At 38.8% G+C, this 23,091-nt stretch overlaps 1 protein-coding gene across 1 annotated transcript in view; it reads left to right on the forward strand.

The window, feature by feature from the left end:
- The first annotated feature begins 1,995 nt into the window (after positions 1–1,995).
- Positions 1,996–23,091, forward strand: part of LAMA3 (laminin subunit alpha 3) — a 100,984-nt gene continuing 79,888 nt past the window's right edge. The window contains exons 1-8 of the mRNA XM_031066606.1: positions 1,996–2,013; positions 3,078–3,230; positions 13,784–13,901; positions 14,518–14,636; positions 16,207–16,377; positions 17,425–17,522; positions 19,334–19,449; positions 22,360–22,478. Of these exons, the coding sequence (XP_030922466.1) occupies positions 1,996–2,013; positions 3,078–3,230; positions 13,784–13,901; positions 14,518–14,636; positions 16,207–16,377; positions 17,425–17,522; positions 19,334–19,449; positions 22,360–22,478 (912 nt within the window). The remainder of the gene's footprint in view (positions 2,014–3,077; positions 3,231–13,783; positions 13,902–14,517; positions 14,637–16,206; positions 16,378–17,424; positions 17,523–19,333; positions 19,450–22,359; positions 22,479–23,091) is intronic.

Below are 23,091 nucleotides of genomic sequence, written 5' to 3' on the forward strand. Positions count from 1 at the left end.
CAAATCCAGAAAGAGTATTTGGGTGTTGTTTAAAGATGGTCAGTGGGGTGGCTGGTCCCTTAGTGGGCAGCTCAACCAAGGCTCTTAAGGCAGTACTGGTCATACACTGTGGAAAGAGGTGGGTTTCCCTTATGTAGCACACTGGCATGTAGGAGATGACTTAATGAGAACAGTGCTGAGTGAAGAAATGCACAACAGTATAAAATATTTCAGCAGCTGATAGACAAATGGCATGCCTGGTTTTACCTGCCAGTCTGTCCACGGTGGTGTGCGGGCGTGAGTTAAAGTCTAACTGCATACCTGTCCTGCCCTGCCAGTGGCACAGAGCTGCTGCGTATGAAAATGTGAACAAATCCTTCATTGTTGTCGCTTTCTATAACTTACAGGCAAGACATTTTCATCCTTGTGTGTCCCTGGTCCACACTAGCATATTTCAGCAAACTCTTTCATGCAGTTCCAGGTCTCTCCTTTGCTCAGGAGAAGCAGGGGAAAGGAGGGTAGCAAGGTCACCAGCAAATGCACACCTACCTGTCTTATGAACTACAGCCAAAATCAAACCAGGTTTCAAGGCTCAGTCTACTAGAATGGAGACGTGTCCTGTAACAACCAGGCAGAGCACGATGTGCCTGAGATACTGCCAGTGAGAAGGAAGGAAGGCTGCTCTGTCCAATAATTTTTTTTCTTTCATTTTTGTTTTGCTGCCTAGTTGGCAAGGTTGCTGGAATGTAATTTAAATAACTGAAACTCCAGCTGTTGCAATGAAATTCTTTGAATTATGTGCCCAAAAAGAGAAAGATGGTATCTTGAGTTCAGATCAAGTGATCTGGTATACTGAAATCACATAAGTACATGTAAATTAAACTCTTGTGTTTAATGCTCACCATTGTTTTCTTCTCATTCAACCTTTCTTTGAGGTTGTTTCCAGATCAGAGCTGAAACTGCTGTAACAGCAACTGTTTCCTGTGTACTTCCAGCCTGATCTTTGTGAATGTAATTTAGATCTAAAGACTGGGTTTCAAGCTCCTCATTAAAAAGCTATTTAGGGAAGCTTGCCCTGTTGTAACATATATGTCAGAACTCAGGTATGCATTTGTCAGGGAGGATGCTCTGATGTGGTAGTAACTGCAGTTGCCAGTGCATAGATTGATTTCTCAGGGTATGGATTTTTACAGATAGTGACATGATGTTCTGTGTCATCTCTGCAGAAACTGGCAGCATTGCCCGTAGCTAACACAGGCTGATGTGTATCTGCTGCAGCAAACCACCTGAATTACACAGAGTCCTGCCCTATTGGAGTTTGTATTAAAGTCAGCCAAACCATCTTCTCTAACAGAGCTGGAGGAGAATCATGTTATAACATGACCCCAGCTGTAGTTAACCAACTCATGTGTGTGAGTATTTAGTCTCTCTGAATTGTCAAGAGTTAACCCCCAGCCAGATTGGCATCGGCTGTGCTAAATCAGAACAGTTTATGGTAGCCATGTCTTCTGGAAGCTGCATCATATTCTGGGCTTTCTGGAAGAGCAGGATGAGGATGGAGCTACTGCTAGATGCAGATGCTGAAATCACTGCTATTGATGCAGAAATACTCAATTCAGCGAACATCTCTTTCAGTTTCAAACATCAATTTTCTATTCAGTGGACATATTTGAAAGGCACAGGATGGTCTATTCGTATCACATGTGATTGATGAAGTATTTTCTAATCTAAATATAGTAGATGTTAAATAAATTCTGCTAAACGTCTTAAACTCACCAAGCTTGCAAGACTGTACCTAGCAAGAGTGTGAGAGCTCTTTTGTTACATCTCTGTAAAAAGGGGACAAGTATGATTGCTCCAGTTACTTTACACTGGTTAGTCTGACAGCAGTGACAAACAAAACAATGGCACTTATATAGGAGTCTGTTAATTCTTAAAAGGTAGGAATGTGCTTCATGCCCAGCAGTGCAGATTATGGAAGCAACAAAAGATTTGTCACATGCTTTTGATGGTAGCATGTGCTTAGTTGACAAGGTAACATTTGGCCCATTCCCTTTATTTTGAACAGGAGTCCAACACAGTGTCAGCAACTCACAGACTGATGGATTAAGCAGCTGTCCTACTGAAGTAGCCATGGGGGGTGTACTGCCATTCAATGAAAATGTTATTTTTCTACAAAGATCTGTAGCTGGCAGAGTTTAGCGTTTTCACTGATTATCTCCACCTAGTGTTGGAATAAGAAGTGAATGGGACACTAAAAAGGTCCCTTAATAACTAATTTCAGCAGTTCAGCACTAATTTTAGTAGACTGTAAAATGCGTTTTCTTGGAAATAAAAATAGCTGGTGGGGTGAGCCAAGACATGCAAAAGACAATTAAGTTTCCTGAAGTTGATTCATCATTATTGTACAGAGAGCTTAAGAGACTCTCAAAGGGCATCTCTGGATTGTGGCTTTAGTTGTGGACTGGAAATTCAGCAGTAACTTCTTGAAATGAAGGTACAGTGGCATTCTTTAAAGGGAACAGTCTGTTGCATTTTCCACCAGTACATATTGTTTAGAAAACTCGGATTCAGAATGTATTTTAATGGCATAAAAAAAATGAAAACAGTGTTATAAAATTCTAACACCAAACTTATAGCCAAGTAACAGAGCTTTTTTTGTTACAGTTTTATTTATACCAGGCAATGTGCATATGTGTTCATGGTGTTTTAGATGAATTGAGGATAATTTGTTTGTTGTTCTTAATCCAGTTCTAAGAATCTTTATTTCACTAATTTTCGGCAGATTTCCTGCAGATACCACTGTAGGAGTAATATAGGTAATTTCATCAAAATGTCAATAAGTTAATAAAGATTTACTGTAATTCCCTTATTGAGATTTCTGAAGCTTTAGTTTGTAACATAAAAGTTAATGTGTTTCAGTGTGTAATTTAATTACCAGCAGAATAATTTATACATTAAAAATTATGGTATATAAAGGAACAAAATTTACCCATGTTTTTAGTCAACACCCTAGTTCAGAATCTCCATTAACAACCATGTGTTATCAAAGTGTAAGATCTTGTCTGAGACCATGTTTTTGATTGATTGTGTTTCAGGGCCAGTTTTGTGATTACTGCAATGCTGCTGATCCCAGCAAAGCTCACCCAATAACCAATGCCATTGATGGCACTGAGAGCTGGTGGCAAAGTCCCCCTCTTTCCATGGGCTTGAAGTACAACGAAGTCAATGTCACCTTAGATCTGGGGCAGGTGAGTGCCTGAGCTATGGGGTGAGGTATGATCATTTCTTGCACTTGTGCATATGCTTTGCAGTTGGGAGAGATGATAGAGCTGGTGATTTTTACTTCCTGACATTCACTTCCAGCTCTTTCGTCTGGTTTATGTTCTGTATTATTTTACCAAGTTGACTGTATTCTGTACGAAGTGATTGCTTTCCTTTAGGAATTTTGATGATGGAGGTTCTTGCCACTGGGATCATACAGATATAGTGGTGGTGTACTTTCTTGCACAGACACTGTAACTCATTAATTTGAAGTGGCATGGGGGGACCTCTCAGTTGAAACTCAAACTCTACCTTCTGTTTAATATTCCTTTTCCATGAGCTTAAGAGAGGGAGGCTTCATGATCTCGGTGCATGCATGCATTTTGAGAATAATGTTTGGAATCTGCTTTTGCCTCAGGGGTCCTTCTGGTTTCTCTGTCATCCAGCAAGATCTTCAAGATAGACAGAAGAATACTGATAAGGTGGTCTAAAAGAGAAGGGACAGCAAAACCAGTGTAATATGAATTAGTAATGAGACAGTAACAAGAACACCCATATTTCCCCTGCAAGCAATAGGCAAGTAGCTAAGAGTGAAGCCTCTGTGTCTGTTTTTTCAGCCACGGAGATGGATTCTCAAGTGCCATGACTGGGTGTTGATCCAGTGAAGTTAGTTACACCGTGAAGCAAGTTCACACAACGTGAAAACACATGCTTATAAATATATGTGTGGGCCTGCAAAATATATGTATCCACATGCATATGTATTTGGGACTGCAGTAATTGTTTATTGACTGATTATACAGGACAGGATTTTTTGAGTAGACTTTCAGTTTAGTTGACAGCAAGGTGGGAGATAACTAAGAGGGTATTTCTCTGTGAGACTTAGCTGCCATTTTGCTGGGGATTCAGGTGCAACTTATTTTACATCTTGTGTTACATGGTGTTCTAATATTCTTATTCCTCCCACGGGTGGAATGGTTCTCATTTTGAGGATATCCTCAGTCAGATATCCTCAGTGTTTCTGTATCCAGTAGAGCTGCAGTGCAGAAAGGCCATACTAAGCTTCTTTTCCTGCTGTGCACTTTTTACCTTCCTTGGAGGACCTACTGACAGACACCTTACTTTTTATGTGCTGATTAAAGTTCTGAGAAACTTCTTTCCTTGAGAGGAGGGATATGAGCTAAGTGTCCTCTTTTCTTGGGATTCCTTGGACACCAGCAGCTAAGTGCTAAGATTGCTGTAGTTGTTAAAGGATTTCTTAGAGTGAGGTTGTGTGTTTCTCATTACTCTGGTACTACTTGGAAAGATGACTCTGAATCCCCTTTCTTGGAAATGAAGGTAATCAAAGGCAGAAGTGAAAGCTACTCCATGTCCTGTGATCAGGAATGAATCATTTTAGCTGGTGAATGGATGAGGGTTTGGTAAGATTCATATGAAATTTTTTCCCCATTTAACAGATTTTCATCATTTAACTGCTTTCATCCAGTTAACCTTAACTGTAGGATTTGTTTAAACTTGAGATTCACTTTTGACATTTTGCTTAGTATTTTCACTCCCAAATTTATCCAGTAGCACACAATACAACTAATAATGAAGAACATTAAGTACTGTCACAAAGTCTACAAAAGTGAACAGATAAGCACTGAGACCCCAATTCACCTTACCTTATTTCCTGGTCCTAAAAATTAAGAGTTTGGTGTGTCTTAATGATGCAGACTTTCTTAGTAATTGACAGAGACAAATTTTCAGAGTGCAATTCCCCCTCAACTGAGCTGAGATGAAGGTTTTGGGTTTTAAGGAAAAACAAATCTTAAAGTTAGATGTGTGTCTAAATACAGAACAGAAAAGATAACAGGGATATAGTTTTTCTCACTAATTATTTGTCCTTTTTGTTTGGTTTTTGTTTGTTTGTTTGGTTTGTTTTGTTTTTTGTTTTGTTTTGGTTTTTTTTTGTTTCTTTTTAATACAAGTTTCTTTTTTTGGCAAACAAAAAATGGAAAAGTTTTTTGGTGCCCAGAACATGGCATGACAAACATGTACAAACGCGTGCAGGGAAGCAATGACTGAGTGTAAGCTGGTCATCAAGCATCCACAATTAGAGGAAGCAGGGCATGGTGCTAAGTCAAAAGCTTTTAATTTCTGCATTCCTGCCATTATATCTTTATGATTGAGAGCAGAGTCCCAATGGATCCTCCTACCATGGTCTCACGACAATATTAAATTGAATAGCTGCACCATGATGGAAGTTTTAGTGCTCACTACAGTGAAGTTGGAACAGAACACCCACCTGGTGCTGCTTCTCTTTCACAAGGGCTTGGATGATTTTGAAAGTCAAAATGCCTTCAGGCTGTTAAATCTGTTTGCAAGAAGAATGCTCATTTTGCTGTACTTCATAATATGAGAAAAAGCAAAAACCTGAAGCAAGCTCCCTGCTTTACTTCCCTTTCTGGCTTTCTGTACTGTAGTTACATTTCTAATCAATCACCATCCTTCCGAATAACAATTATAATGTTGATCCCTGAGGCACTCTCTCCTTTCTGTTAACATACCTGCTTACACTGTGGCTATTCCTGACTTGTTTGAAATATTTGGATCAAATGAAATCTCAGTTATTCCTCTAATTGGTTATGTTTTTCCCAATGTAGTTTTTAACTGCTTTTAAACTTCTGAATCCAGTATGTCTGACTGAATTTCATTGCCCTTCCCCTGACTCTCTGGATTGCCTAATTTCAGCAGGTGTGTCCTCATCTTTGGCTTGCTTAATGCTCTGCAGATATTACAGTAACACTGCCCCAGGTATTTTTCTGAACTCTCTCTTCAGAAGAAATGAAAGTTCAGGATAGTGTGATAGCGTATGATGAAAAAGAAATGTCCAACTACAAAAGTAGTTCAAACAAGTATAGCCCATATATTTTATTGTTGCTTTTAGTTATGTGTAATTCTTTTATTTTTGCTGTGCATTTTTGCAATAATATAGTGCTGAAAGACTCAGACTCAGTGGAATTTTGAGCACTAATATGTTGAATAGTTTTGATGTAGCGATATTATTAGTCACTGTTGTAAATTAAAAGTACACAGTGGAATGCAATGTCCAAATTAGTACTTTTATTAGGGAGGGAGGGCAACTCAACCATAAATTTAAGCTAAGTGGTGTGGCCTGTGGAGGACTTTATGCTTTTATGTTTTCTACCAGTTAAAGCATATAAACATTTTGTAAATAGCGTCACAGTTTGGCGCATCTTCTGAGTTGCTTTTATATGGTAGAGGGCTAACTTTTATCTTTGGAAACAGTTCTTTGATTTACAAACAATATTTGTTGCTTGGAATATTATTCAGCTTTGGCTAAATTGTTGAGAACTAAAACCAATTGTTCTTAACTTACAAAAGACTGACGTGGTAATTTAAAATGTTTCTGAAGTTACAATTAATTTAAGTGTCATTCTGTAAAATACGGTGTCCTGTGCCCGCTTAGTCTGTAGGGAGAAATTCTCAAGGTGGTGGGAGATTTATCATAGACTGCACTGAACTGGACTCCCAAAAATAGTCATTGCACTCATTGTGCTTGGCTTTTGAATACTTTGTATTGTTGCTGACCCTGAAATCAGACCCCACTCTAGCCTGAAGTTGCATAACTTCTATAATAACACTGGAAAGTCCTACAGATTAGGGCATGAGAGCCACTGCACAAAGCTTCAGCAGTGCTACAGGGCTGTGCCTCAGTGACACAAATCCCTTCCTCTGGAACCCGTCCACAGCTCTGAATCTACAGCAGCACCAAGCCCTCCTCTGCTGTTCTGGTTACACTGGGGAGAAAAGGGACTTGTAAGCCTGGGGAAGGTGCAGTACTGTCCCTACAGTACCCAAAAATGGGGATGCTAACCACACAGAAGGGTTCCTTTGTATTAGAGAACTCTGGTTCTGAGTATTTCAGTTTGTGCAGGGAGCTGATTTGGGATTGTGCTGCAGAACAGTATGCTTTGAAGTTAGTTGTGATTTTTGGCTCATACCACAGGAAGGTGCATCTAGCTGTGAACTCCAGAGTAACACAACTTCATCTGATGAAGTAACATCTGTCTGATAGAATCATCCTAAAGCTGGATCATGTAACACATGTTTAGTTTATTCCTAGGTCTCACCACAAGTGACTCATTCAGAGTTGAGCTACTGGCCTTAATAAGGGAAATACCTTAAAATACATTCTTTCTTGCTCGTATGTTTTCCTATAAGTTGTAGTTAAGGTGTTGTGGTTTTTTAAAGCTTTAATTAAAGACCTTTTCAATGGCTCAGCATTTTTCCTTGTGTTTGCATTAGTTGCACGTCATTGGTTTTCAAATGCATTTCTGATACTAATTTGATATTATTCTGAGAAAAGGAGAAAACCTCACAAGTCTTGTTCTCCTTTCCTTTTCTGACTCTGTCTTCCTTTGGCTCTTCTTCAGCATCCCTTTAGGAAGGTCTTGGTTCCCACTCACTGATCTCACTTCCCTCCCTTCATGTCTGTACTTCTACTTCCCCCTTCTTCCTTTCCATGCTCATTCTTACATGTAACTTTCATTTTGTGATATGTTGTTCTAAATACCTCAGTTTTAACCCAGTGTAGTAAAAGCAGAACCTCTGCTGGTTGCCTCTAATCCTTTGCACTTTGCTGGGTTTCTTCCCAATGTTGACAGTCCTACTGTGTTCCTTCTACTTTTGACTGCAGCCCTCATAAGGAGACATTTTTCTTCTGGTCAACTGAGGGCTAAATCATACAACAAATCCTTTTGCATATCAATAGCTTCAGTGTTCTGTGAAGAAATAGGCCATATGTAAGAAATAATTATAAGCATTGAGTTGGTCTTTGTCCAAATCCTAATGGAAAAGTGGCTGCATGAAAAATTTCAGGAAAACAACTGAGACTCATTGATGTAGCAGCCTGCAGCCTTGGCAAAAAGACCAAAGACTGGTTGAATGTGGAGAAAGGACTATCATTTTGTCTCTGGATGCAGTTCTTCCTTCTAGAGCCTATGCTATATAGGGAGAGCTTCTCCCTTCGGGTCCTGCCATCAACTGGGTCAGAACAAAGATCTCCAGATGTGTCTGTGAGGCCTTTTTAGAGGCACTGACTTACCTAACTAAAGACATTTTTTAGCATCAGTGGCTGGTTAAAGGAAAACATGATGTGAATGCAGCATGGCCGGGGATAACTGAACAACATTGGAAATCCTGTGCTTATTCCTGGCTTCTGCACCCCAGACTAGGAAGCTGGACTGCAAGGAATGGCTTCAGCATGCTGTGCAGTGGGAACCTCTGCAGGCACTGTCACTGTTTGTGCAGTGTAGCCATTGCTGTGTACATGTGCACTCAGTTAAGCTGGATGGAACACACTCAGGAGGTCTGATGCCTCTCGAGTGCTACCCACACACGATTTTCTCTGCACCTCTGCTACAGGTATTTTTCCACATACCCAGGGAGTAGCTGGCAACTCCAGAAATGCTGGCTCACCTCTCTCTAGTTGGCATTTTTTTGTATTACCCTCCATGTTACAAAATACATGGTTGAGAATTGACAAATACTGACTGTCAGGAGTGTTTTATACAGTACCTGGATCTGCCAGGGTGCCTCAAGTCCTACTGAGATGTTTGAATGAAAGGACTGCTTCCCTCTTTGCAGCATCAAGAAATCAAAGCCTTTAATTTTAGCCAGAGTTTGCAGGATATTTATTTCATTTGAGCAGATTGATGCTTTTGTGGCTTGGTCTCTGAGAGGAAACAATGCTTTTGGCTTCATTACACCAGGAAACCAGTGGGCATGCACACACCAACCCTATGCAGTCAGTGGCACTAAGGTGTGTTCTGGAGCAGGTGCTGAGCACAGTTCACACTCCTTGAATCCCTCTCCTGCATCAGCCTCCCTTTGAAAAGTTTAATTTTTGTACTGAGTCATATTGGATTTTTGTCTCTTTTGAGCAATCTGCAACATCAACCACATTATTCAAGATAATGAAAGAAACCTGCAATGACAACCAAACCGTGCTGAGGGAAGTTTTGGTGGTGCAGCTGTATCTGCCAATAACAGTCTGAGGAAATTTTACCCTGCTGGAAATAGATTCAAATTAAATGAAGAAAGATTGCTGTGGTATCTTTTTGAATGCATCTAAAGATCTACACAATGCCTCAGATAGATGGTCTACCTGGATTTAGTTGGATTCTTGCTACTGCCACATTCCAGGACTTTTTATTCTTCATGAGCTAGAAAGGAAGAACAATCTTTTCCTACAGAAGCAACACGCACAACATCATTATTGTTTGGAACATAGTGTGGTTTTTTTTCTTTTTTGCTAGTTTATGTGCAGCACTCATCTAACAAGTCATTTCAGTGTTTTAATATTCTGGTTTGAGTTTATGGAGTCAGGAATGGAGGAAAATGTGCTATACTTTTATATATTCATATCTAACTTTTATCCATTTTTAATGCTTTCTAGGATTTAAAAAGATCTTGGAAATTTCTCTATGTAAAGAGTTGTTTAAACTTTTAAGGAGAGAATAGAGAAAACATTTTAAACTAATATTATTGAGAATTTTAGCATTCTCTTGAAAATGCAATGGGTAACAGGAAGCTTTCTTTCTGTTGGTTTATAATAAGTAGTGTACATGCTGTTAGAGATCATGAATGTTGTAGCATTAACAATAATAGTACCGTGTAGCTCTCAATCAGTTTAAATGACCTCTTTTAATATCATCTGAAGGTCACCTGAAAGAGCTTTTATAGAAATCTCTCTCTTTATAATGTAATATTGTTGATGCATAATCCTGAATTTTAATTTTCATTCTCAGAGGAAGAGGGCATTTTGTTCATCCTACTTGATGATTTTAAAAAACTTTTGGTGGGCTTTTGTGATTCTTTAAGGCCACTGGCTGCTACAACATTTTTAATCTGAACAAACTGATTGAACAGGAAAAAGGTCACATCAATGTGGAATTGATTAAATTCCGGCTGTTGATAATCTATCAGGTTTGACCTATGGTGCTGGATTACAGCAGGATATGATGTTTGAGTCTTACAATAATACATCCTCTTTTAAACATGCATTTCCAGAGTGCATTGTTTTCATTACTGGAAATAAAATGCTGTTTCCACTTTTAAATTCAGTTCTTTATTCATATAAGAAAATGGTCAGAATTTTGATTAAGTCATATTTCTGGGATTTTTGTGAATTTTTTTTTACTATTATATAATTATACCAAAATGCTGAGTTACAGTTTTAATATTAATTTTGAGAGATTGTTGTTTTTTATGAAACAAATTTGGCTTAAAAGCAACCAAATAAACATTTTTTCAACAATTAAGGCACTTTCTTTTTTTCTCAGAACTAAATGGCTGAAGGAAAACATTGCTTTGAGTTTAGTCTGCCTTTTTCTCAGGGTAGGTCCTAGGTCCAGGATCAAGATTTAAAGTATTGAAATGCCAGCTTAGAATATGTGATTAAAATTGGTTTTAATGGTTGCTTTTCTAGGTCTTATGTCAGCAAGGTTACTCTTTTATCTTCAGATGGGATTTATTTGCTAAGCCAAGGATTATTTTTCTTCTCTTATCAGATCTGGAGAGAGATCATCCATCATCTTGGCCAGCATTTAATCTTAGTGGAAGTTTAGATGTTGAGGTGCCCTTCTACATCCTTGATCCAGGCCAAAACCAGATCATAGGCACTCATGTGAAGTCAGAAGCAGGACAGATGATAGGCATGGTGACTGTGTTTTGGTGATATGTCGTCATTAACTGACACTAATTTAATTTTTATCAGACCTGTCCCTTTTCCCTTTCTGAGTGTGCCTGTACAGACCTGAGCAATGTTTCAAACTCAGAGATGAAAGGAGAGTGTCATGCAAATACAAGGTTTTCATGTACAATAGAACTGTGAAGTTGCCATACTTCTTTTTTTCCTTCCATTTGTTATTTGCATGGAAATATGCAAGGAGTGGTGCTGGGTGGCATTTCTTTAAGCATTGGCTGACTTGCAGAGCTCCTGATACAATACACATTTTGAAGAGTAGGTGTAAGGTCACTTGTAAATGATCCACAATGTGACTACAAGCAGTGGAGTCCTGGAAAAGGCAGGACATTGTCTGTATGCTTCCTTTATTTCCTCTTGAGCTTTCTGAACCATTTGTCTTGGTTAAATCTGTATCAGTCAACACACAGAGTGTTATCAGCACTTGCTAACATGCATGTCAAATGGGACTCCCAAGGATCTTAAGACGTAGGGGAAGAAAGACAACATATTAATGTTGCCTGCCAGTGCAAATCTGGTTTGAACAGGCAAAAACCCCTTGAGAGATTCAGCTTTCCAAAAGTGAGAACATGAAGCACATTTTTTTTTAGGAGTTTCAGAACTATTATGCTTTCCTAGAATAATACTAATCTTTGTACTGAGTGGCCATACCAGATAACATGTAATGTCTGTATGGCCAATATCTCTACTCTGAAACTTGACAGTGAAGTAGCAGAAGTTACTCAGACAAAGAGTATCAGAAGCTCAGTAAGAGCAAATCTTGCCACTGTCCCCAAAGTATTCACCTATTTCTGACAATGGCTAAAATGAGACTTTCCATTAGCATTTTGAGGGCATTACTCCACCTGTGCAGTCATAGGTCTGGGTTTTGCCATGGCTCTGTCAACAGAATGGCTGCCACTTACTGTGCTCAGTGTTGTCCAGTAAGTAATTTTTCCTATGGAGATAATGTCTGTTTGCTAATTTCATATCTCCGGAGATAAAGCTGGTGCTTTTCAGGCTGTGTTAAATAGCAGGTTAAATTTCAGCACTAACAGAAAAGTTGGGTTATTTTTCTCCTGGTTCTCTCTGCACTGATCTAAGTCAGCATTATTCAGCCATGCAAAAGTTTCTGAAATAGGTTGCAAGGTGCAATACCTGCTGCAGTGATGCCTTGGTGTGTGTGTAGAACAGGAGCTTGCCCTGGAAAGTAGTTGTACATACTACATAAATGAATGCACAACAGAAAATTTTCACTTTTTTTCTTCTGAGATTTGAGTTATTATCATGAGAACATGCTCCATGAAGTGCCTGAATTCCTCTCATTTCTCCTTGAAGACTGTGAATACAGTATACAGGTATTCAGAAGCTGATGTCTGAAATAGATGTGTGAGCATGAAGGCTGCATGTAACCATGGGATTGTCATGTGCAGAGCTGGTTAGGGACAAGTATTTCCAGGTATCTGTTTCACTGCATTATTTGCCATTTGCATCTGCCTCTTGGTGGTCCCTGTTGGTGTGACAGCTATTGAATTGTTCCTGGCTTACAGCTGAATGGACCAGGCATGCCAAAAGATGCTGTTTCCAGTTCATGGTTGAGAGCTTGTATGCACTTGTGGTTTGGAGTCTAATAAACTTTGCAAAGTATTAGCTTCAGGGTTATGACATTCATGAGGTATGAGCAAAGATAAACTGCTTGGGTGTATTTGATGTGGGGGCTCTGGCAGCAGTTACTTGACAAACTGCTGACTGCAGTCTCCCCCATCAAAGTGAGAATCTCCTGCCAGCAGATGATTCTCAGTTGAGGTTGTTGAGTGGGAAATTCCAGTGCAGCTTCACTTTAATATTGAGTGTACCTCAGTATTGGTTCACTTTTATTGACAGCTCCATCCATGTAATCGTTTAATTTTTAAATGGCCTTTAGAATCAATCTGTTTAGCTTTTTGTGTAAAGGTAATTTTTGTTGATGTTCTGGTTTTTAAATAGACTGTGGACTATCCCAAGACGCTTACAGTAAGACTTTCTGTCTTGTAAGACCCATTTCTTCTCTAGTGTTTGGGAGCCCTCTGTGTGATACACAATGAGCACCTAAAGAAGCCAGATGAAACTCTTGATCTTGGGAACCTTGAGCTGATGGAGCTTTTTGAGCTGTTTCAGACAGCTACCAGCTACAAAATGAGCTACCAGTTACAAAAGTCTCTCCTGTGCTATTTGATCCTCACAAACTCTGGGGTGGCTTCCTTCCATTACTTGGAAGGTCTGTCAAGTAGCAAATTCATCTGGAAATAATGTTAACATGAGGGAGCGGGTGGCTGGGATTATTATCAGCCATGGTAATGGGTACCAGTGTAAAGGGTATTTGCACTTTCTCTTCCATGATTTTGATATGCCTTAGCTACAAGCACAATTATGTGCTTGGAATGCATCACAAATATCCCAGGGTGCTGCAAAAGCAGCTTAGTTGAGCAGTACAACTTTTCCAGGTTGAGTACTGTACCCTTAACACACTCAAGCAATCAGTCAGCTGCACAACAGACCTGTTCTGAAATGTGAGAGATGGCATTTAACACAGTCCTCTTGCAGATGTCTTAATGTTCTTGAGCACGTTGCCAGGTGAAGTAGCCAGCTGAGAATCTGGCCTCTGATTTTAGTGGGAATGAAACTGCAGAGAATAACCTTCTCCCTGTGCACTAAAGAAAAAGTGTTTATTTGCATTAGTTTTATTATTGCTGTGCTTTTATAGAGTTCAAAAAAAGCTCCTGACAAGATCTATGTATATTCTGTCACCAGCTCTTCCATGTTGCCTATATCCTTATCAAGTTTGCAAATTCTCCTCGTCCAGATCTCTGGGTCTTGGAAAGATCGGTGGACTTCGGAAAAACTTACACTCCATGGCAATATTTTGCTTGTAAGTATCAATCCTCGTGTCACTGGCTTTTTGGGGACAGGTTTCTTTAATAATTTCCTCAGTAGCAGCAAAATCAAACCGTGGGGCTTGCTGAAGATTTCACCTGCAGAGAAGACAGTGAATATTAAATACGTTTATCTTTTCTTATTTAGCCACAATAAATTAGTGGTAGGAGTGTATGGGTATGGTATTTTGAAAGTGTAACTCAGCACATGAATATTTTTTACTTTTTTAGAAATTTCTGATTTGTTTTGTTTCTCTTGTTTTTTGGGAATGTCAGAACTTCGGTGTCCTTCATCCTTTGGGACCCTGGAGTTTCTTGCAAAAATCAAAGTGAAATACAAATGGAAAATCCTGGAGTAGCTATATAGCTTTTTTTCTGGTGGTGATATAGGAAATACTGTGCCATGTCTTGTCAGGCACCACTGAATTGCTTAGGAAGAGAGATTATTGTTTTGAGGAATGTCTGGTACTCTGTGCTGAGTGACACAATCACTGTTATTACTCTCTTATTGGGAGAATTTACCTAAAAGCACAGGGGATACCTGTCTGCTAATTTAAATTAGAACAATAGGGCCTGTTTTATATAAAATTATTTCTGTTCTTGCTTGACTAGATTCGAGAGCAGATTGCTTGGAGCGCTTTGGAAAGGAAGCAAATCTTCCTGTGAGGAGGGACAGCGATGTCCTGTGCACCACCGAGTACTCTCGCATTCTGCCTCTTGAAAATGGAGAGGTAGGTGCTTTCAGGAAAGCATGTGTGATGTGGGAAGCAAACATCACTAGTTTCAGAAGTTTGTTGGAAGTAATGTTTTTAGCTATGGCTGCTTGAATCTCCATCAGTAAGTCCATAACCTAAACCTCAGTGAAATTTTGGGAGCATGACCTGACTCCTCCTAATTTTCAGCATTCCCTATGGGGGTAGGAGCTGCTCAGGGAAACCTGTGTTGATATTTGTCATAATTTGTGTACCTCACTATAGCCATGTGCATTTGAAGGTGTTGACTGCATTTTCTTAGTTCTTCCAATGTGCATGTCAATACTTGTTACACCAGAATTACTCATGTTAGTGAAGGCTGTTGAAACAGATATTTATCATTCAAGAAATACTAGCTATTAAAAAATTTTAAAAACCGTTTATATATATATATGTATATATATATGAAAGCTACAGGTTTATAATATAATAAAAGTATTTGGAAAACATTTCTTTGATTTTAGCCATTGTTCCTTGACAGGCAGAACTGTGACTTGTATTCCTGTATTACTTGAATGAATGTTAAACTCCTGGATGTGCTTATGGCTCCTCCTGGCATTCTGCTCTTATGCCTGATGTTGTTAGAATCCAGATCTGAACTCCTCAAGAGTTATTCAGAGTTTTGAGCAGATGGATCTAGGGTTTCATATTAAAATAGAATTTATTTGTTTAAGTATCTGTAAAATTTTCCTGATCAGATATTGTAAAGAATAATTTCCAAAGAAGAGCACTGCTGGTGCCAATCCATATTACATGCTCTATGATTTTTCTTGAAGGAATTGTGCTTCAGTTGGAACAATCATCATACCCTTGTTCCGTGCTTCAGAATACAGGAGCCATTTGAAAATAGAAATCTGTTATCTGGATGGTTATAAATAAATTCAAGTCTTTTACTGAGCCCTGTACATACAAAATAGGTTGTTCATTCAATACAGATTCATGATTGCAGAGCTGCTGGCAGCTGTTTCTTTAAAAAATAAAAAAGTATTGGATCCCTTGTTTTGGAAGTCAGAGAAACCTGCTTTCATGTGAGGGGATTTTCTAAAGCAACACTGTGTACTTTCTTCTAGAAGACCATTAATATGCTCGCAGGCACTGGACCTGCTAACAATAATATTTTCCAGGAATGTTTATGCCTTGACCCAAAAATAAATGTGCTTTGGGAAAGAGCCAAAATCTGATGTTTTTAATCAGGGTAAACTTCCATTGACACTGTCAATTGTTCAAACAACTACTTGCAACTATTCCTATTGTTTTTTCCTATTAAAAATGTACTTTTTGCATGCTATACCTGCTGTTTTCAAAACAGATAGAGGTACTTTTTTTTTTTTCTCATTTGTTATATGGATAATAAGAATACAGGAGGCTCCAATGCCAACAACACTATTTTTCCCAATATCCTGACTTCAGTATGAAATGCCTAATTGTTACTGCAAATATGTTCAGAAACAATAATAAGTTTTTGGATTCTTTTGTTGATTCTGCTTTATGCTGCTCTTGGCACTTGGAGCTGATGTATTTAACAAGAGTGTGCTTATTTCTTTGTCAGATTGTAGTATCTTTGGTAAATGGCCGCCCAGGAGCAAAAAACTTCACTTATTCCCCTGGTCTTCAAGAATTCACAAAGGCAACAAACATCCGCCTCCGCTTTCTCAGAACTAATACTCTGCTTGGACACTTGATATCCAAAGCTCAGCGGGACCCCACTGTAACTCGCAGAGTAAGTGCTGTTGTCACTGAGGTGTCAATACCCAACAATCATACCCAGTATGCTAGGGACAAAAAATGGTCTGAGTGTTTTAACTTTGCAACATCTTGACAATGAGATTTGCATTGGCCCACCTTGAAATCCCCATATTTTTCTCCAGGTTTGTTTGAGACAAGAAGGTAACTGGGCCAGGATGGATTTATGGAGGGGCAGTAATGATTAATGATTTTGTAACAGACCATTTTCATTCCCTGCTTTTTAATATGGAAGGAAACTGAGTGCATCATGGGAGCTATAAAGAGCCAAAGCAAAATTATTCTAAACTATCTTATGCAGAACTGAGGAACTAAACCTCTTCAACTTTATTTGGCACTATTTTCTGATATTTATTCACTAAAGGTCTCAGAAAATAGTACTTGAGTTTATGAAGGAGCAGAAATCAAAGGCCATACTTGAAAGTTACTCTTTTTTCACAAATCTTTTGAGATGCCTAGGTGTTTTCAGTGCATTTTGGGCTATCCAAGAGCTTGAAGGCCAGAGTTCCACTCCCATTCAGTGGGTAAATATAAGGAAATACAGGGAACACCACACAGAAATTCATATACTCACAGAGATTTCAGACTTCATATTGTATTGCTATTTTTAACCTTTTCATTTAAAATGAAGATTCAGTAACAATTGGAGGAAACCCTGGGGTGAGGCACCACACAAATGTCTGCACTGAAAAAAATAAGGCTATTCCAATTATTTGACAGCACTCCCATTAAATGTCCTTGCTGCCTTAAGTAAATTTTAAGACATTGCTCACAGGCAGAGGTAAATGCAGAATGCAGTTTACTTGGCAAGCAGCACAGCTTTAGTGTGAGGAACTTCTGGTGTTATCCTCGCCATGGGTTGTAGGATAGATGAATGAAACCTCAAGTATTTTATTAAATTCCTAAAGGAGAGTAAAAATTTCTGTTGTAGAGACCTTCCAAATCTAGGAAACCTGATGTTGATATTTCTGACACAATACAAGCAAGGAAAGATCTGTACATATTTCTTGTGCTTGTTCCACAGTATTACTACAGTATAAAGGACATCAGTATTGGTGGTCGATGTGTTTGCCATGGCCATGCTGAAGTCTGTAATCCAAAGAGTGCTGAAAACCAATACCAGTAAGTAAATGGAGCCTGACATTTATCTGAGAAAAACAATACATGAGTGCTTTCAAATGACCTTTTCTTATTACAGAATTACGTAGTTTTACAGGGATTTTTTTCTTTATATTTAAACAAAAAAAAAAAAAAAGAACCTGCTAATGATTGGCAAGAAAACATGTCAAGAGTGATTGTATGTGAAAGATAATAATAGAAAATCTTTAGGGTTTTTTTTAGATTAGGTTTTTCATTTTAATTGAAATACAAGTTTGGCAGATTGAATAATTTGTTAGAAACCTGTAGTTCTTTAAGCTGAACATCACCTTCTGATGATGATATCATCAGACATGAGTTGATAGCACCTTCTTACATGAGGACTTAGAAGTCTAACTCAGGAACAAAATTGTGGGAGGATAGAACGTAAGAGAGTAGAGATAGTGGAGAAGGTAATCTCACCCCTGAGGAGTTGCAGCTGTGCTAATTACCAAAGATGAGGAACAAGCCTGCTCTTAATAGGCCACAGCTGTGTCCAATTAGGATGAGTGCTATAAAAGAGGGGGTGAGCTGGTTGAGAAGGGGGCTGGAGTTTTTTGGCTGGGCTGTGAGGAAGAAGATGTCAGTGCTGTGAGGAGATGCCCATGAGAAATCACCGAGAAGATATGGAAGTTTTATGATAAGATAACAACACAAAGTCAGCCAACTTTGTGGAGATACTGAGTGCTATAACTGAGCTTATGCAAGATCCCATGGCTTTAGATCATTGCTATAAAAACAGAATGAATGGAGTATTCTCTTTCACTGTCAAGTTTGTGATTTCTGTGTTGATTTCACAAGGAGTTAGGTCAGGCTTCTTGGCTTGCCTGCTGCAGGGAAGTAACTATGAATAATCAGCCTGTCTCAAGCATATTTTAAGAACCTGCTTTAAAACCAGCTCTTGCTTTTATCCATAATGGCATTAAAACAAACTTATCAGAATGATGCAATATTTTCAGTTGTGTTTTAATGAAGCATAAGGGGGGGAGATGGGTGCCTCCATTCCATGTGTCTGTGCTACAGAAAAATAAGTAAAGAAGGGGAGAAATCTATGTAAATAGGATGATTACACTGGAAAGTTCTATTGCCCTTGTGTTACTAGACTTCATACATAAGAGAAGAATGTTGTAAAAGGCCTCCTGAGTCACAAGGCCTTTGTTCCCGCTGGTATTCAGTTACTATGCAGGATGGTAAGACCTAGCTCATAATTAGACCCTGCCCATTAAGTAGGCTATTCAGCTAAATGAATCAAAAACCTTCTTATATTTTGTTGGGGAATAGTGTGCACTGTCTTAAACATAAGGATCAAGTTATGATCTTGGTTTATGAAAAACACCAATAATATTATTGTAAACAAAGCATAATGGAAAAATTATGAAGGCGTGCATTTAAAGGTGATAAATATTTTGATTACTGTAGGCCAACAAGCTTGAGCCTTGGAACGAAGTTAAAACACATTCTAAACTACTGTGTATCAGCTTGATTTAATAATCTACAATAATTTCATAATCTAGTCTATGGAAACCAATTATAAACATTTTCTGTAAGTAATGTGTTCTAATAAACTCATAATCACATGATTAAAGTAATCAATCTTGAAGAATTTTTGGAAAGTTCCAAAATGTTCTAGTCTACTGATTGACTTCTCTACATGTGAGGTTTATGTCCTATCTTTTTCATACTATATGTAAGTCTTGGGCTGCAGTAAAATGAAGAATAAACCAATTATTTTTTATTTAAAAATTTAAGAGATAAATTTTAAGCCCAGCTTTATTAAGAGGCTTTTATTTCTGTAGGTTTCAGTGTGAATGTCAGCATAACACTTGTGGGGAAACTTGTGATCACTGCTGTCCTGGATATAATCAGAAACAGTGGCAACCTGCAACAGCTGGGAGCACAAATATATGTGAACGTGAGTAGCCAAAAAGATGGTGGGTGAAAAGAGATATTGACAAGAGGGTGGGAATTAGCTGTAGAACACATCTTCCTGGAACATTACCAGCATGCTTTAGCATTTTTTTTTCTGTACAGAGAAAATGCTTTCCATACAGGAATAAAGAATCAAAACTTCAGTGAATATTATTTATGTTCTTTCTTATTAAACAGTGGAAGTAATAATTTGTGTGAGAATATGACATGACAAAAGTAGACATTTTGCAGAGCATTGAGTCAACATTTCTCCCCATCATAACTGTCTGCTGACAGGCTGTGGGTCTCTAGGCAGAGCAGGGACTGTAGGTGCCTTGTTCAGCTCCAGAATGTTCCTTTCCATCACCTGGCCTTTTGGTGTTCAGGTTGCAGAGAGGTTGCTCGAGGCTGCCACTGGTTATGAGTGCTTGAGCTGCCCCTCTCTGGCTGTTTGCCAGTGGCTCAAAGGTGTTTGTGGTGGGGAATCCTGATGATTCCACACTGGTACCTCTTCCCATCCTTGTGTTTTGGCATTTGGAGGACATTAACCTTACAGACTGAGTAGTGAAGCTGGAGAAGCCCGTTCATTTGCCTTTCTCCCACTCTCCCTGTGTTTCATTCTTAAATAAAGTGACAGCATGGACCCTCTTTTGGTGATGGGTTTGTACTGTCACACCTGGGTGTTTGCATCCCCCAGGTAGAAGTCAGATGGGGTGGTGCAGACCATTGCAGTCTCTGTGCACAACCATTTCCTTTGTGTCTGGCCTGATCTATTTTTCTCATCTGCCTTTCCTGAGAGTAGCTTAGCCAGTGGGTACAAACTCTTCAACAGGAGAACCTTATTTGAAAGCCAGAGATGTACCTATATAATTACTCTGAGGAATAAAGAGATGACTTGTTTAATTAAAACTGCAGTACTAAGACTTGGGAGGGGGGAAGGAGGTTTTATGTGATTAAAATGTTTGATAGGAGGGTAGGCATGTTGGGACACAGTTTTTGAACAATATTTGAAACCTCATTGAAGTCCCCCTCTTTAAAAGGAAAATTTTTTTGCCAGAAAAAGAGACAGACAAAGAGCATAAATAACGTCATGGTTTTTGAAGAATGAGTGTATAGAAGATCACCTACAAGATTCTGAGCCAAAACCACTTTGTTTCTAACTAGCTCTGAAAAAAAATCCTTTATAGTATGGATTGCTCCTAGCAGTTTGAGGTGATTTGCTGAGAGCATTTGCCAGGTGCAGGCCTCTTTAGCTGGCAGCCAGTAGTGAAGGAATTGAAACAACCTTATTCAACTTTCCAGGAGCCTGAGGTTCCCTGAGAGAAACTGATTGAAAGAGGTTGGTGAAGCTTGGAGAGATCAGCCCAACATTTTGCTGTTAGCTTCCCAGTATGTATGGATCAGCAAATGGCCCAAAGTGGTGAAAAGGTGCTTGATGAGGTAGAAGGGGTTTCTATTCCCCTGTAAGTGCAAGTGCTGCTACTGTAATCAGAGCAAATAATTTCCCATTGCTGTTAGAAGACATAGCTGAGCTGTAGCTCACAGGTGGTTTGACCCTAGAGGCAAGGGAGGTTTTATTTACATTGTAATTATACATTTATATATATATATATATATAATATTCTCCTTTTTTCCTTTTCTGACTTAATATCTTGAGCCAGCATCTCATTTGTGTAATGTTTTATTTTCTTGAAGAATTCTATGAGTAAGAAAAACCAAAGATCTTCATAGGCTATTACATCCTAGTTAGGGAACCCACTTTTGAACCGTGTCCAGTTCTTGTCAACAGACCATAAGGGAGCCTGATGGCACCTCCTCAGCTGTGTGGTTGGTAATTTCTAGGAAAAGTCTTCCTTATCCACAACTCTTCAGATAAAAAGACATAGAGAGAATGCAGAGAATGATCCAATTTCTCTTCTTTTGTCTGTATGATTATGTAGCAAGACTCAAAAAATCCGTTGTCCCTGAGTTGTGCTCCCAGTTGTGCCAGGAACTTGGAATAGAGTTTGGAAGGATTGCCTTCCATATGCTTCCCTCATCCTGAAGAAGGGAAGCTGTTAGCTTCTGTAACTCATTGTCTTCCAGAATATTGTGTCCCCTGGTCCAGATGAAGGGAGGGTTTCCCTAAACATGAAGTAATAGCTGTATCAAGTCATAACTTCAGGAATTTCCTGGGAAAGTAACTTCCTGTAATTAAAAGATCAGCTGCAAGCACCCAGATGGTTGGGGAAGCCTGTGTTTGCTACCTGCATTCTTTCAAAAATATTCCCATTTGCCTCTCCAGCAAAGAAGGAAGATCAAATCAGAAAAAAAAAGAGGACATTGAATGAATTTTTGGCCCTTTGGTTTATTCTATTTGTTTGTTGTTATGGTTGGTTTCTACACAGAATTATAGCCAAGTTTGCTGGTATATCTGTAGCTACAGCTGAATATGGGAGTTCTTTGGTGTAGGTCTTTTTATTTTAATGTATCTTATCTATAATTGTTAATTCTAAATAAAGTTTTAGTGCACATAGCATCAGTCCAGATGTATTTTTGAGACATGGCAAAATAAACATTTGAGTATATTTTTGATAATTTAAAAAAAAACTGCTGTGGCCATTCTCCTGGAGCTTCCTAGTTGTGCATTTATGCATAAGTATATAGTTTTGAGATGGTACAACTGTTGCCTTCTCTGGTAAGACTAGCTGCACATTTTCTTCATGCCCACATTATTGTACTGTGTTTCTGGTATGAAAATCCAGTTGTTTAAAGGTAAGGACATGCATTGGGGTATACTCCAGCATGCCCGAGTGTATGTACACATTAAAAAAAAAAATCTAATCTACTTTTACGCTTCTACTGGAGGTAAATGCTGGAGATTGCTAAATTCCAGCATTATAAAGAAAGCTGACTTGGAACATTACTTTTTCAGCCTGCAATTGCCATGGACATGCCACTGATTGCTACTATGATGCTGATGTTGATCGGCATCGAGCAAGCTTAAACATCCATGGGCATTACGAAGGTGGAGGAGTCTGCATTAACTGCCAGGTAAAAAGGTTATTTTGATCAGTTTAAAAAAATGTTCACACCAGTAGTTTTGGGTCTGACCAGTCCAGATGGGCCCATTTGTCTGATGGTGTTACTACTTGTACTCCAAGTGTGGAAAAAGGCGCATGAAAATAATCTACCTTGTTCAACATTGCTTGGTAATGTGCGAAAGACACATAAAAGTTGTATTTATGCTCTGTCCTGTGGGATCAAAATAAAACCACACAATCAAAGCAAACAATTTGGTCAGCTATAAAAATTTCCTTTCCTTTTGTTACAAAGTCTGCCATTTCCCTCCTTAACAGAAGGAAGTAAAATTAACCAAATAAAATGCCAGCTCAAGCCAGCTGGTTCCTTACTGCAGCAAAACACAGAGGACTCTCTCTTATCAGCAGAAATAAAGGAGGATCTAGACTATACCAAGATGGAAAGTTATAGATATTGGGAAGCACAGAATTATGCAAGAACCCTCTGGAATCCTTTTGGACTAGTACTCCACTCAAACCAAGGCTGGATGCAAAATTATATCCAGTTGTACTGAGAAACACGCAGTTGAAGTCTGCAAATTTCTGAGTATGCACTTTATACACACTCTGGCTAATCTTTAACAGCA

Source organism: Geospiza fortis, unplaced genomic scaffold (genome assembly GCF_000277835.1).
Source record: "Geospiza fortis unplaced genomic scaffold, GeoFor_1.0 scaffold53, whole genome shotgun sequence".
Classification (NCBI taxonomy): domain Eukaryota; kingdom Metazoa; phylum Chordata; class Aves; order Passeriformes; family Thraupidae; genus Geospiza; species Geospiza fortis.